Source organism: Nyctereutes procyonoides, unplaced genomic scaffold (genome assembly GCF_905146905.1).
Source record: "Nyctereutes procyonoides isolate TBG_1078 unplaced genomic scaffold, NYPRO_anot_genome, whole genome shotgun sequence".
NCBI classification, from domain to species: Eukaryota; Metazoa; Chordata; class Mammalia; order Carnivora; family Canidae; genus Nyctereutes; species Nyctereutes procyonoides.
In genome coordinates this window covers 14,646,092-14,662,356 of record NW_026575133.1, presented here as the reverse complement: position 1 = coordinate 14,662,356, position 16,265 = coordinate 14,646,092, and the positions used below count along the sequence as shown (strand labels likewise).

Sequence of the window (16,265 nt, the reverse complement as noted above, 5' to 3'; positions counted from 1 at the left end):
GCCTCTCTCTCTCTCTCTGTGTCTATCATAAATAAATAAATAAAATATTTTTTAAAAAAAATTATAGGGATCCCTGGGTGGCGCTGCGGTTTGGCGCCTGCCTTTGGCCCAGGGCGCGATTCTGGAGACCTGGGATCGAATCCCATGTCAGGCTCCCGGTGCATGGAGCCTGTTTCTCCCTCTGCCTATGTCTCTGCCTCTCTCTATCTGTGTGACTACCATAAATAAAATAAATAAATAAATAAAAAATTATAAAAGCCTTCAAAGAATTGCAATTTGAAAAAAAAGGCGGGGGAAGGCCTGGGTGGCTCAGTGGTTAAGCATCTGCCTTTGGTTCAGGGCATGATCCTGGGGTCCTGGGATTGAGTCCCACATCAGGCTCCCTGCAGGGAGCCTGCTTCTCCCTCCACCGATGATGTCTCTGCCTCTCTCTCTCTGTCACTCTCATGAATAAATAAATAAAATCTTAAAAAAAAAAAAAGTTGCCATTTTAGTACTTCAAGTCTGTAATCCTAGTTAGGTAGCTTTATTTTACCTTTTTAGATTTACTTTATGAACAATTCATAACACAGGAAATATTCCCGTGCAAATTATGTTTCTTTTTTTTTTTTAAGATTTTATTAATGTATTCATGAGAGACACAGGGAGAAGCAGAGACATAGGCAAAGGGAGAAGCAGGTTCCCTGCAGGAAGTCCGACGTGGGACTTGATCCTGGAGTTCCGGAGGCTCAACTGCTGAGCCACCCAGGCATCCTACAAATTATGTTTCAAAAATACACTTTTTCTCTTGGTTTCTGCATATATTCTTTTTCAAATCTTTGTATCTATGTTCTCTTTCTTTTGGATAGACTACAAAGATAAATTTTATCTTAATCCTGAGCATTTAAATGAATGTCAAAAAAAATAGAACTAAATCAGTCATTTTTAACTGAGATCCTTGAAGAGGTTTAAGAAGGTCTATAGATGCTAGAAATTATTATTTTATACACTATAAATTATAAAAATATATAACTACAATAATTGTTAAAATATTACTGTGCTGTTTTTCAGGGGGAAAAATGGCATATAGCCCTCATCACATGCCAAAAAGGAAAGAGCTAATCTATATTAAAGAAATTTTACTCCACTTCTTAGAAATTCATTTATGCAAAAGAAAATGCTTAAACGTGGGACGCCTGGGTGACTCAGCGGTTGAGCATCTGCCTTCAGCTCAGGGCATGATTCCAGAGTTCCGGGATCGAGTCTCACATCAGGCTCCCCACAGGGAGCTTGCTTCTCCCTCTGCCTGTGTCTCTGCTACTCTCTGTGTCTCTCATGAATAAATAAATGAGACCTTTAAAAAAAATACTTATTAAATTTATTCTGTGATTCAAGATCATTTTGGATATGATGTTTTTCTTTTAACAGTGTTTTCTTTACTATATTAAATAAATCATACTTCCAATTTTAAACCTACCGCAACTTCATTAGTATCTCCATGCTCAAAATATTCCTGTATGATTGGTGTTAAAGTCTTCTCAAATGCTGTTTCATCCAAAGGCAAAACTACAGTTTCATAAACACAGTTCTCCTGGGAGGGAAAGAGTTATAAATTAATGGACATAACGATTCAGACAAGATTAGAATATTTAGCAAAGATTCTATGGTATTTGAGTCCTACATTTTTTCATGTTCTCTTAGAAATATTTCCATGTCCAACAATTAACTAAAATAGTTATACAAACAATATGGAATAAAAACAATCTAACATATGCCCTGATAATTTCCGGTCTGTAATTCTCATCACCTTGTGTTATCTCATGCAAAGACAGTACTTCAAAACAGATGCCATGATGTCTGGGATTTGCTTCAAAATAATCCAGAGCCTGGGGTGTGGAATGCATGCAGGGGGATACAAGAGGAAAAATATATGGAGGCACAGGATAAAACAAGATTAACCATGAGTTATTAATTATTGAAGTTGGTAAAGCTGGGAGATGAGTACAAGCATTTTCGTTATACTATTCTACTTATTGTCTAAGTTAGAAATTTTCCATTAAAAATATATATGTTCATTATAAAATCTGTTAAAAATTTACATCCTCTTGGATCTAAGTGAAATAAGCTAAGTGAAATAAGGCTGAGGAAGACAAATATCGTATGATTTTACTCATATGTGGAATCAAAAGCAAGTAAACAAAAAAAGAATCAGACTTGTAAACCCAGAGAACAAACTGACAGTTGCCAGAGGGGAGGGGCCTCCAGCTATGGAAGGAGTAAGTTATTGGAATAAAAGGTACAGCATAAGGAAGAAAAACAAAATTTACATTCTCAACACTGAAAAAAAGATAGTCAAGAAAAAAGATAATCCCAAAATAAAATTTACCACAGAGTTACCATCCTAAACAGTAATATTTTAAAAGGAACCTCATATCTATAAATCTTATGATGTTCAAAAGAATATACATTCTTCCCAGTTATCATTGCCATAAAAACTCTGTTGTATTACCTCAACAGAATTTATCGAAAAACAGTCAACTTGGGGCACCTGGGTGGTTCAGTTGGTTAAATGTCTAGTTCAGCTTTGGCCATGACCCCAGGGGCCTGGGACTGAACCTTGATCAGGCTCCCTGCTCAACAGAGAATGTGCTTCTCCCTCTGTCCCTCCCCCCACTCATACCCATTCTCCCCCCACTCCAGCCCCACCAAAATTAATAAAATCTTTTTTAAAAAAAGTCAATCCAATAATCCTACATGAATCGGTAAAGACCTACTTTTGATTCCAGAAATGAAGTGAAAATTACACATATATCAGTTAATTTGGTTTCCTAATCCAAAATTTACCTAAAACTCTGAAAGTACTGAGTGTATGTATGATTTAGATACAGACACTAATGTATGTGTATACACATATATACACACACACTATAAATCATATATATATAATGTGACAGGCACCAAGTACAGATACAGAATGTATGATTTGACAAATGTATGAGTAAACTACAGACCTAAAGTCAAAAAACCTGTATTTTAAACACAGATTAAAAATAAAAAAGAAAGACATGGATACCTGGTCATCATCATAGTTAGGATCTTTCACATCCACCTCTTCCACATCATACACCTGTCCGGGTGTACCCCATACACCTTTGCCTCCTGCACCACCTGAAAAAGTTTAGAAATGAGAAAGAAAAGACCAAAACTTCATACTTCATAAATTTTTATTGAAATCTGAAATAATTCTAGATATTCAGATATTAAATAATAGTTTAAAAACTGTAATTTCTGTTCTAGTTTTTTCCAGTTGAGTTATACTTTAAACCTTTTTTCTCTAATCCCTGCTTTTTCAGTAATTATTAAATATAACATATTTCTAAAACATTGAGTTGAAATAGCTTACAGTTAAAACTAAAAAGGCAGATGCTTTAAAATGAAAGCAAAAACAAAACAAAAATCAGAAAAATAACTATTATCAGGGACCCCAGGGGATGTGATGATATAGCTGAACTCTAAATTTTATTTGACATTTCATAAGACCAAAACAAAAAGAAATACGTTGGGCCAATAAGAGGTGGCATAGAAAACTCAATAAAGGAGAAATTATTTGACAAAGCACAGTTTCCACTCTGTTTTTTCAATGTTAAATACTTTTTAAATGTAATAATACATATTAACTACACTTGACAACTAGCAATGTTATGAATAACTAAGCTATTTAAGCATTAACTGCACTGATCATTTTCTCTGTACTTTTTTTTTTTTAAGATTTTATTTATTTATTCATGAGAGAGACAGAGAGAGAGGCAGAGAGAGAAGCAGGCTCCATGCAGGGAGCCTGACATGGGACTTGATCCCCGGGTCCCCAGGATCACACCCTGGGCTGAAGGCAGTGCCAAGCTGTTGAGCCACCTGAGCTGCCCTTTCTCTGTACTTCTATATACAAACTGACCAGCTGGAGTTTAACAATTCCAATTTTCAAGGTGGTTTATCTACATAAACTTATTGAAGTATTTTTATAACGCTTAATAGATTGCATAATTTTTGAAGAACTTTACAGTATCACCAATTTCTTTGAGGTTGTAGTTATACCAAGATTAGAGCAAAACAGAATCTGATTACTAGGATTCATTATGATCCAACCAATGGTTGTAGAGTCATTCAGCAAAAGTTTTTGACCAATCACAAAAACATTTTACATGAATCCTAGGCTATAAATTGAAGTTTACACATTCAGAAGCTGTGAAATCTCCAAATTGTATCAAAATCCTACCACAGACCAAAGCTAACATCCCTCATCAACAAATACTTAAGTATCTACAACTGCTCATCACTACTCCAGGCACTAGACATGGCAGTGAAATAGACCAGTCTACTATAGTTTCCAAAAGATACTAGAGCCTGGCTGGCTCACTTGGTAGAGCATGCAACTCTTCTTGATCTTGGAGTTGCAAGTTCAAGCCCCATGTTAGGTAATAAAGGTTACTTAAAAAATAAAATCTTGTAATAAATTACATTGAATGAATGAAAGGATGGATAGTAAGAAAAGAACGAACAAACTTGGAACTTGGATCTACGAAATCATTAAAATTGTTTCAGTTATTACCAATCTAATTTATATTTATCTAATTTATATTTATCATGTATTCTTTAAAAAGGACATAATTACATTCATTAGATAATAGGTATGATCAATTTTTTAAAGTTTTATTTATTAAGTAATCTCTACCTGCAATGAGGGACTCAAATTCATGACCCCAAGATCAAGAGTGACATACTCCACTGACTGAGCCAGCCAGGTGCCCCAGGTATGATGAATTTCTGACCCTACTTTCAAGCAAGTTAGAGAACACATGTACAATTCCTAACTGTACAAAAAAAAAATGTGTATTTTGTGAAAATAATAAAGTTCTGTTCCAAAAAATAATCTCCTCCAGAAAAATCACTCAATTTAAGGAAAATGTGGGATGGTCTTCAGATTACTTTGTAAAAATATACATAAATCATAAAATCTTGCATTATCATTGTTTAAGTTTCTTACATTCCTGGAACAAGGAAACCATAATGTAAAGAACCAGCTATACGCTTTTCTATTCGTTTCCTCAGACATGGAATATACCAACCTTTCTTTGGTAGTCCTCTTCCTTTCCCAGATCTGGATCGCCTATCTAGCAACCTTCCCTTTGGACTGGTTGGTACAGTTACTCCACTTCTAAGGGCTTCGCTTCCATTATCACTGACTGAATCGCCTCTGCCAGAGTCCCGGGATGAGTTTTTCCTCAGGCGCCTTTTTGCCTTGGCATTAATTCTAGCTTCATTAATGGAGGATGCCGAAATCCAATTTCCATTGATCTCATTTTTTATTTCCTCAGTCCCAGCATTTTCTTCATCACCAGAAAAGAGAGAGTCGCTTAAATTATCAGGATCTTAAAAAGGAAAATGAAAAAAGAAAATTCTACATAAGTACTTTTTTTTCTACATAAGTACTTTAATCATCCACTGTTATACCAGTTATCATTACAAGTTATATTAGCTGAAGCACATGAAATTACTATTTTTTAGGTCAGTAACTCACATATTGGCAATTTCATATGATTCCCTCTAATAAATGACAACTAAACAGGACTGCTTGTTACATTATCAAAGAAAGTAAACTAAGACAGTGAATTTTAATGAACAGAGTTTAATGAAAGCATGTTATCTCATATGTTTAGAAAATAAAATCTATGTTAATATACAACCGTATTTAGACTTTCGTGAGCTAAGAGAGTTAAGTAATTGGAGATAGTAAGAAAATACTAAGAATCCTGAAAGAAGAAAGATAAATATTTACAGAATGCCTACTATCATTTACCAGGCATTGTGCTGGATGCTTTGTCATTTACCCACAAGTTTGAGAGCTATTTGTTACATACAGGATTATTAATACTGATAAGGAAACTAAGGCTGAGAGTATTTAAATAATGTGCCAAACATCTCCTGATTAATTACAGACAGCTGAAATATTATTAATTCAAAGAGCCTGAAAGGTATTTGGCAAATAAATGATCACATATGATTACTGAGCTGAATTGTTGAGGATTCACTGCTTTCAATAATAAAGCTTGAAAAAAAAATAAAGTTTGCTTTCAAAGCTCTAATTCACTTCTCGAAGCTTGACTTATATTACTTATCATACTCTGAAAATCTTTCAGCCTATGTAAGATTTGTACATTATTCCCTGAAAAAAACAGCAACATAATTGGAGTTTCCAATGGTCTCATTTATTTTTTTTAAGATTTTATTTATTTATTCATGATAGACATAGGGGGAGAGAGAGGCAGAGACACAGGCAGAGGGAGAAGCAGGCTCCATGCAGGGAGCCCGATGTGGGACTCGATCCCAGGACTCCAGGATCGTGCCCTGGGCCAAAGGCAGGTGCCAAACCGCTGAGCCACCCAGGGATCCCCCAATGGTCTCATTTAGAATGTCATCCCCACTGCTCTTTTCACTTATCAAAATCCTTTAGGATATACTCAAGTTATTTTACCTCCATAAAAACTTTCCTAACAATTCTAGCCACAATAATACTAATGCCCACACACCATTCATTTACCTAATCATGGAAACACTTTGTTATTTCTATTTATGTAGCAGTCTTGCTTTTCCAAATAAGCCATAAGCCTCAAAAGAGGAGCCATGCCTTTACCTGTACTTCTCTGGACCCTCAGCAACTAATAGAGTATCCTTCATACTATCAATTCAAATGTCCATGGAGATCAATGGCATGGAGACAGTTGGCTTTGCCCTGAAAACTTTCTATGTCAACAAGCTACTGAATTAGTTACCCTTGAGTCAGAGTTCTGTTCATTGTGGCTAACTCAAGTCAGAGCTGAATCCCTCAAATGGTCTTACATATTTCTAAATGTAATTAGACTATGTCAAGTCTATGTGTATAGGCTTTAACACATCTTAAGATAATATGTTGAAACTTAAAATTTCTTAAATCAATCTATAAAAAACATAGATGTGTTAAATAAAGTATTTGTAATTCTTGACAAAAAGTATAAAAGAACAAACACTGTGGTAATAAAAAAGCAAACAAACATAATTAAGTAGAGTCCAATTACATCATTAGTCTTCTAAATAGTCTCTATGCCTTCAATCTTCAAACCATTCTCAAACTGCATGAAAACTGATTTTCTAAAACAGGCCCCCACTGAAAACCCTTTAAAGGTATTTCTACTAGGTCAAAATAAAACTTAAATTCATTACTTTTTAACTTAAGATCCTTCATGATCTTGCCCCTGCTTACATCATCTGAATAACTGCTGACCACTCTCACATTCAAACAGTCAGAGCTTAGATTTAATATCATAGATAGTGATCGGGGGATTAGTCTGACAAAGGAATACAGATTAGGAAAAAAAGAAAGTACAAAATAGAAAAGCAGCTATGAAAATCTTGCAATAAATTCATTCACTAACTGAAAAGATCAAGGGTAATAATTTGGGAGTAAAGTTACACTGAAATCAAAAAGAGCTTTTAAACAGACTAAAGAAGCATGAAATGAAATCTTAAAAGTTTTTAGACTAAGACAGGAAGTCAGAGTTAGTGAGTTTGAGACATCATCACAATCATCATTAACTACTACAACTACTAGTAGCAGTAGTAGTCGTAGCCATAATGCACTTCTTTTTTCATTATCATCATCCTTGTTACTACTAGATACCAGGTTCTATGCTAGGCACTTTACATATATGGTCTATAATCTTCATGAAGCTCCAAACTAAAACCGTTTATCTTCAATTTACAGATGGAAGATGTTTCACAGAAAAGTTACATATCTAAAAAAAGACTGTGGCCAGGATTCAAATCCACATTTAAATCTCAGATGACTGCAACTGTAAAAAATACAGAACTAGAGTAGAGTAGTGACAGCTAAAGAGACAGGACAAGGGAGTGATTATTAAAAGAGAAAACAAGAAGAATAAGAGGAAGGAGCAAAAAAGACCAGAGATGAGACAAGTTAGATGGAATTTCAAGAGCATGCAAGGGATGAAAATATTACATATTTACCTGTAACATACTGCTTTCATTATTCTATGACAGCAAACCACCAAACTCGTCCAGAAAATAAAGGACTTAAATTATAATGAACGCTTTAAGCTATCACTTGGAGTACTAAAGCATTCAATTTCAACATATTGGCCACAATTGGGTTTCATTTCAACTATTTTATTTTTAAGATTTTATTTATTCATGAGAGATACAGAAAGGGAGGGGGAGAGGGGGAGGGGGAGAGGGAGAAGGGAGGGGGAGGCGGGAGAGAGGGGAGAGGGGGAGAGGGGGAGAGAGGGGGAGAAAGGGGGAGAGAGAGAGAGAGAGAGAGAGAGAGAGAGAGAGAAAAGAGAGAGAGAGAGAGAGAGGCAGAGACACAGGCAGAGGGAGAAGCAGGCTCCATGCAGGGAGCCTGACGTGGGACTCAATCCCAGGTCCCCAGGATCATGCCCTGGGATGAAGGCAGCGCTAAACTGCTGAGCCACCTGGGCTGCCATTTCAACTATTTTAATATCCTTCCAAGTATATTTGTATGACTGCAGGAGAATATATTTAGATATATTTTATCTGTTAGATCTTATCTTTTTTTTTTAAAGATTTTATTTGAGAGTGTGAGAGAACAAGGTGGTGGGGGGATGGGCAGAGGGAGAGGGAGAAGCAGACTCCCCTCTGAGCAGGGAGCTGATGCAAGGCTTGATCCCAGGACCCTGGGATCACGACCTGAGCCGAAGGCAGATGCTTAACCACCTGAGCCACCCAGGTGCCCCAGATCTTATAATTTTTAACCCATGTTTCTATCAATTACTCTTTTGTATTTTGCTACTCATATTTATCTGGTTTTTTAATGATTAACTTATTTGAGATAGAGAAAGTGTACATGTGAGTGGTGGTGGAGCGTGTGGAAACAGAGAGAAATCCTCAAGCAGACTCTCCACTGAGCACAGGGCCCAACGCGCAGGACTCAATCCCAGAATCCTGAGATCATGACCTGAGCTGAAGTCAGGCGTCATTTGCGCTTAACCAACTGAGCCACCCAGGTGCCCCTTATTTACCTAAGTTTTAGCTTCCATAAACCACTATTGATCTGACTTTAAGAAAACCAAAATGCAAAAATAAAAAACCTGAGTACATAATGGCGGTGACTTCAAAATTGTTTTCCACCGTGTACGAATTCCCCTTCTAAATTCTTTGGTATCATAAACAAACAAAAATCTTAAAAAAAAAAAAAAAAAAAAGGAAAAAGGGGAGTAGGCTGAAACACCTGGGTGGCTCAGCAGTTGAACGCCTGCCTTCGGTTCAGGGTGTGATCCAGAGGACCCAAGATCAAGTCCCATGTGGGGCTCCTTGCGGGGAGTCTGCTTCTCCCTCTGCCTACGTCTCTGTGTCTCTCATGAATAAATAAAAATCTTTAAATTCTCTGGTATCTCAGTAGTAATCAATCTAACTTATAACAGTACCAAACAATCAAATTTTCAATTAATGGTCCATTGATTGGCATAATTATAATTAATAATATTAGCACATTTTCATTAGTTACATACAAAATATGTGCTATGGGCATGACACACACACTATGATGTCACTGAATCCTAACAATAAACCTACTGAGAGGGCATTTGTACCCCAGTTTTACATATGAGAAAACTGAAGGTCAGAGCAAATAATCTACTTCCCCAAAGTAACAGAGCTGGTCAAAGTAAAAGTTGAAGTTAATAGGCTAGTCTGATTTGGACTATTTGCTACAGGAGGAATTTATAGCAAAGATCTGTCTTAGGCTCATTCAAGTATTAAAGAACTACAAGTCCTTTATATTAAGGCAGTTCTGGTCAGAGGCATCAAGAACAGGGTTAAAGAACTAGAACTTGTTATATACAGAAAGCAAAATATGTAAAATTTAGAGTCGTGCTGTCTCACAGAAATATAATGCAGGCCAAATATGTAATTTTAAATTTCCCAGTATCCATATTAAAAAGAAACAGGCAAAAATAATTTTTAATATATTTGATTTAATCAACTAGATCTATTACAGACTGAACACAGAGTTAATATAAAAAGTTAATGAGGTATTTCATTCATACTGTCTCAAGATCTAGAATGTGTTTGTACCTATAGTACATCTCAATTCAGACAAGTGACATTTCAAGTGCGCAAGAGCCACATGTGGCTAGTAGCTATTGTACTGGGCAGTGCAAAAAATCAGTAATTATGTATATGTGAAATACATTCTTCAAATATATTCTTACCATCCCCACTTCAGTGAAGCAGGGACATGATACCCATTTATAACCCTAAAAAAACAAGAACTCATATAGCTATTGTTTATAACAGCACCAAAATAATCATTAATTATTGCAGTAATTTTTTTCAACTATAATTTCCTACCACACATTTTTTTTAAAAAACTATGTTTAAAGATTTTATTAATTTATTCATGAGAGACACACAGAGAGAGGCAGAGACAATAGACAGAGGGAAAAGCAGGCTTCCTGTGGGAAGCCCAATGTGGGAATTGATCCCAGGACCCCGGGATCACGACCTGAGCCAAAGGCAGATGCTCAACCGCTGAGCCACCCAGGTGCCCTCCTACCACACTTTAAATCAGGTTTGTAAATACAAAATGGCAAAGATGTTTCAAAGTGTCCGTTCAGATCAAAGAAAACTATATAATTTGTACACACTGAATTAGAGTCACTGAAAAAAATAAAACTACTACAATATTAAAAAATGAAATATGGTAAGTATATTTAAAATCACAAGAAGATCTTTTCAATACTAATAAAATTATACAGCAAAGAATTATCTAAAATATACCAACAGGAAAAGCTCTTACTATTCAGAATATTACAAAATCCTAATAACTTACTCTACAAAGATTATTCTGAAAGTTATAAATACATTTTAAGTTGCCTGAAGTTACTCAACATTTAAACATCTATTCCACAGGGCAGCCCGGGTGGCTCAGCGGTTTAGCGCCACCTTCAGTCCAGGGTGCAATCCTGGGATCCCAGGATCGAGTCCCATGTCGGGCTTCCTGCACGGAGGCTGTTTCTCCCTCTGCCTGTGTCTCTGCCTCTCTCTCTCCCTCTGTCTCTCATGAATAAATAATAAAAATAAAATCTGATAGATAGATAGATAGATAGATAGATAGATAGATAGATAGATAGATAGATATTAACATCTATTCCACAAAACCAATTTCATGATAATGTGCTATTGAAGTATCATGGAAAATCAAGAAAAATACCATCGGTAATATAATATATAAATTATTAGGAAAGAGATCAAAGATACCAGTAATAATTTATATTGTAGAAATCATTAGCTCATTTGAAAATATTAATGAACAGATTCACTATTCTTCTCCACTATGTACCATACATAGTTTATTATAAATAGTGGAGAATAAGAATGCATGGAATGTGAAAGGATGGGCAGAAAAATTAAGAACACATGAAGAATTTCTATAAAAACAGGAATCACAAACTTAATCTCAAAAATATAACTTGCATTCTTGTAGCATGATTAAGATGCCTTTTTCAAGTAAAGATGGTTTTAATACTGTATTTTCTCAAAATTTTGTAGGGCCTCACATATGCTCACAATATAGTCAAGGTTCAAAATATTCTTACATACCTGCAGGGTTTACATTCAGTATCTGCTCATTTTCTACATCCATCGTTCTTTAATGTTACTTGCACTGATTAAATTCCTATTGGAAGTCTTCCCTTGGGATCTATTTCCTTAAAAAGAAAAAAGTTTCAATGTTGTCCAAACTGACATAATTAATGTAAATTGAATTTTACTTAGTCACACTGTAAAAAAAAAAAATCAGAACATAATTTCATTTTCAAAAAAGAGCTCTTTGAAAAATAGTTTACCACAATTAGCATTTGGTTTCAATCTTCCTGACAAGTATATGTGTCCAAAAAATCCGCCCATATTTCTGAATGTGCCAAAGCATCTCTTTAACTTGGAAGTAAAAGATGTATTTACTATACGGGTTTATTTCAAATTAAAGCAGTATTACATACTCCCAAGTTCTTAGGGCTACCAGGCCTCATAATTAATCTGATGTAATATTGGATAGCTCACTACAGATGAACTATAAGAACAATTACAAAATGAAAGCAACAGTTTTTGTTTTGTTTTTTTTTGGTTTTTTTTTTTTTTTTTTTTTGCAAGCAACAGTTTGAATCAGGCATTTCACATGACTGTTAAATTTTTCACACTACAACATATCTGAAGGCGGATAGGTCTGTCATTTCATCACTTAGGTGTCCATAATTACAGTTACAAGACTAAAGGCTGGGAGAAATTTTTGTAAATGGTGTTTTCATAAGAGTATTATTTTCATAATCTGAAAAAACCATTCTTTTTTAAATCTTTAAATTTTTTTAAACATTTTATTTTTAAGTAACTTCTATATCCAATATGGGTCTCAAATTTACAACCCTGACTTAGCCAGGCACCTCCTGCATCTCTTTAAAAAACAAAAACAAAAAAGCCTTGCCTTTAAAAAAGAAATAAATAGAATGGCATTAGCTTTTCAGTATTTTAGACCTCAGTTTCAAAATGGCTTAAAAATTACTGATGCTGAAGGTTTTGATGAAATCAGTTATTTTATTTAACTTAGTGATATAAATCTAATGTTATTTAAAAGACCATCAAAATGTTTTCATGAAACCTAATACCAGAGGGTATAACCAAATATGATTTTAGAATCTCTCTGTAACTTTTTTTTAAAGTTGCTTATAGTACTTAAGCATCAATCCGTTCAAGTCATATAGGTTAGATATAAACCCTCCTATTCATTTATAATTACATTTCACTAGCTGTGTGCTGTCAAGATATTAAATGCACAAATTAATGAAATGACCAATAAAATAATTACAATAAAGCATATATTTCCAATATAACATAACCTAGTGTTATAGATGTCATTTTAGAATAATAACATATGATGCCTCCTGGGGACTCAACTGACTTTTTTTAAGCAAACTCTACCTCCACCGTGGAGCTCGAACTCATGACTGAAGAGATCAAGAGTCACATGCTCCACTGACTAAGCCAGCCAGGCACCCCTCAACTGACTTTTAAATTCCTTAATATATACTATTTTAACATTTTAAAAGTTTATAGTCCTTTAATCCAGAAAAGAGTATTATTTTGTAAAACAAAAATAAATACACCTTAATGCTAAAATGATAAACTTCCTAATGTGGCATAATCCTTAGGCTACCAGCATACTATCATACCACTTCAGAAGTTAAGAAAATGGTGAGATCGCTCTAATTCTACTCAGAATAAACAGACTTATGTCATTCTATATAACGACTTTCAGAATCATAAATTTCAAACTCTGGATTTAGGGGAAAAAAATGAACCTTAAAAGATATGTATACAGAGATATATATATAAACAAAAATAACTTGCAAACCTAAGCATTTAGTCTTTTCCATGTTTGAAAATGCCATGTTTCATTTCAGTATGAGTTACACGTTATACAGGAAAGTAAAAATGTCCTATGATGTGTATATGAGCTTTTTAAACTAAAGTTACATTAAAAAGTCTTTTTCATATTTGATGCAGGTATAATTTTTGAGAGAATACTTTCTACAGAACCTGGCTAATAAAGGAAATGAAATCATTATAACTGATGTTTATAAAGCCTCTTATAATTCAGAGAATTTTACATGCATTATTTCATGTACCTCTCAGAGCAACCTTAAGGTATTTACTTCACCTTGCACACAACTAAACAAATTCAGAGAAGGCAGGTGACCTGTCCAAAGAGAGACAGCTGCTCAATCCAAGAACCAGAACCCAGACCTTCTCAATCCATTACTGTTTACACAAGTTCAATACAAGATTTTAATATCCCACAAGAAGATTCTTTTTCAGACAGAAGCTTATTAAAACATAGACTCTTATTATTACATCAAATCTTCCAATACTACTTTCCAAACACTAAAAATATTTTTTAAACAACTACACAAAAGCCATTCAACCAGGTAAGAAAATTATTAGGTATAACTATCACCTACAACTTAGCACATTTTTATTAAGTAATCCTAACAATAAATAAATAGCCCTGTCTGTGTCCTTAGGCAATGATAACACAATCAAGAACTCAGTCACATTTGATAGCAACACAGACATTTTAAGAATTTAGAGAAAAATAAAGATATATTGCATGTTTCTCCTCTCTTCAAAGTAGTGGAGCTTTTTTCCAGTTTACTCAACAATCCAGAAGATTTTTGGCCCCAAACTTAGCAAAAGCAAAAAGCAAAACCTCTAAACACCATATCCTTAAAACTAAACAATAAAATTTTCAACAAGAAAAGTATGCTTAGAAGTTGGACAAAATTAAGGCTAACATTAAACAGTTTTCATTTCTTCAATGTGTTTTACAGAAACACACTACCAGCATTCAAATGCCATCACATTTCCTAAGAGACAGAGCCTCACCTTCCCACCCTCCCACCCCTAAAATCTGTTTCCTGAAATATACTTCATAAACCACTCACTCTGACAGTTCTGGAGTCAAGTTTAGGCCATATATAAACCAGGAAATTATTTGTATTCATTCCAGGGCTACAATCACAGCTAATTAGCAACTTAAAATAAAATCAGCTAAGAGTATTTAACCATAATGATGCAAAAAGCAAGCAGCGCAGAAAATACCAAAGTGTCATTTATTTTTGCACTCCCAGCAACTATTTTTCCTTTCTCATTACTACAACAAGAAAAAAAAAAAAAAAACCTCACCAATCAAAATATAATTCAAAGATCCCAGCTGAGATGGTAAGGAATTGAAGAAACCTATAATGAAGGAAGGTTAAGGGCATAAACACGAACCATCAAATTTGGAACACATACGCAGTGCTCCCCTTTTAGAAAAGTATACGGTGGTTTCTTAAAAAAAAAAAACCTCACATTAGTAAGAAGGCCAAAATTCTAAAACTTATCCGTAAAAAATAAGCTGCGACTCTTTTTTCCACACGAAGCTGCGTTTTTTGGGTGGTTTTCATCGCTGCAGAGCCTGCTGCACAGGTGCTGGTGACACGGCCAGTTCTCCCAAGGGCAGGGGAGCGGGAGCCACGGGCCGGTCCGCAGACAGGTTCTGAAGCCCCGGGGGGGGGGGGGGGCGGGTCACGACCCCTCCTCGCGGGCCCTGCAGCACCAAATTGACGAAAGCAGCAGCCACGGCCTGCGTTTCACAGAAAGAGGGCTCTCTCCCCGTCTTTGTTGTCTCTGGGCGGTTTTGACTTCGACTAAAGCAGCGACCCTCTGCCCGAAGTCCGCACGTGTCCGCACGTGTCCGCCCCCCCGCCCCCCCCCCCCGCAGCGGGTCCCCGCGGCCCCGGGTCCAGGCCCGCCCCGAAGCGCCGGGGCCTGGGCTCCGGAGCGCGGGCCAGGCGCTGGGGCCGCCGGGCCGGGGGCCGCGTCCGGGGAGGGAGGGCCCCGGGGAGGGCGCGAACCCTCCCCGCAGGACCCCGGGCAGGCCACAAACACGCCTCCCAACGTCCCGTCTCAGAATGAAAATGAAAACTCGGCGTCCGCGGGGGCGAGGAGCGGCCCGAGGCTGGCTGGCGCCCCGCGCGCCCGGCCGAGCGGGGAGCGGGTCCGGGAGCGGGTCCCGGAGGGGGCGGGCCCGCGCCGCGGCGCTCGGGGCCCCGGCCTGGGAGGGAGGAGGGAGCGGGGGGCCGGGGCCGGGGCCCGCCCTCGCCCTCCGCTGCCCGGGGCGTCGGGGCGCCTGCGGCCCTGCAACCGGGCTCGGGGGAGGCGGCCGGACCCCGGCCCACCCGGCCGCGCCTCACCCCCCGCCCAACGTGCGGCTGCCTCCGAGGAGGGACGAGGCTGGGGAGAGGGCGCAGTCGTTCCGGGCGTGCGGGCCGCCCCGCTGGTACTGACCCCTCGGGCCGCCGCCGCCGCCGCCGCCGCCGCCGCCCGCCCGGGTCCGCGTCCGCGTCCGCCGGCCCAGACCCCGCTGCTCAGCCTCCGCCGCCGCCTCAGAGCGCCTCTGCCCCCTCTCGCTCTGTTTGTTTTTGTTTTGTTCTACCCAGTAACACGGGGGCGAGAGAGCGGCGCCTATTGGCCGAGGCGAGGAGGCCCGCTGGCCAATCGTGGCGGTGGAGCGGCCGCTGCGGAGGAAAAGGGAGGGAAGTGAAACGTGGAAAGCCGGGCAGGGGCGCCGGGAGGCGCATGCGCGTCGGGCTCCGGGTCCGCGGGAGGGTGGGAGGTGC

The 16,265-nt window shown here is 37.8% G+C and overlaps 1 protein-coding gene across 4 annotated transcripts in view; it reads right to left on the bottom strand.

Annotated features, from left to right (window-relative positions):
* PDCD4 (programmed cell death 4) overlaps positions 1–16,056 on the bottom strand; it is a 29,125-nt gene extending 13,069 nt beyond the window's left edge. Inside the window, exons 1-6 of one of the 4 annotated variants that reach the window (XM_055346386.1) lie at positions 15,934–16,036; positions 14,788–14,841; positions 11,653–11,759; positions 5,103–5,405; positions 3,053–3,147; positions 1,457–1,570 (exon numbers count right to left, since the gene is read on the bottom strand). In XM_055346386.1, coding sequence (XP_055202361.1) covers positions 1,457–1,570; positions 3,053–3,147; positions 5,103–5,405; positions 11,653–11,695 — 555 coding nt within the window. In that variant the 5' untranslated portion in view covers positions 11,696–11,759; positions 14,788–14,841; positions 15,934–16,036. Of the gene's footprint in view, positions 1–1,456; positions 1,571–3,052; positions 3,148–5,102; positions 5,406–11,652; positions 11,760–14,787; positions 14,842–15,933 lie in introns of all 4 variants that reach the window. The other 3 variants (XM_055346387.1, XM_055346385.1, XM_055346388.1) reach the window with 3 other exon arrangements.
* Positions 16,057–16,265: the final 209 nt, after the last annotated feature.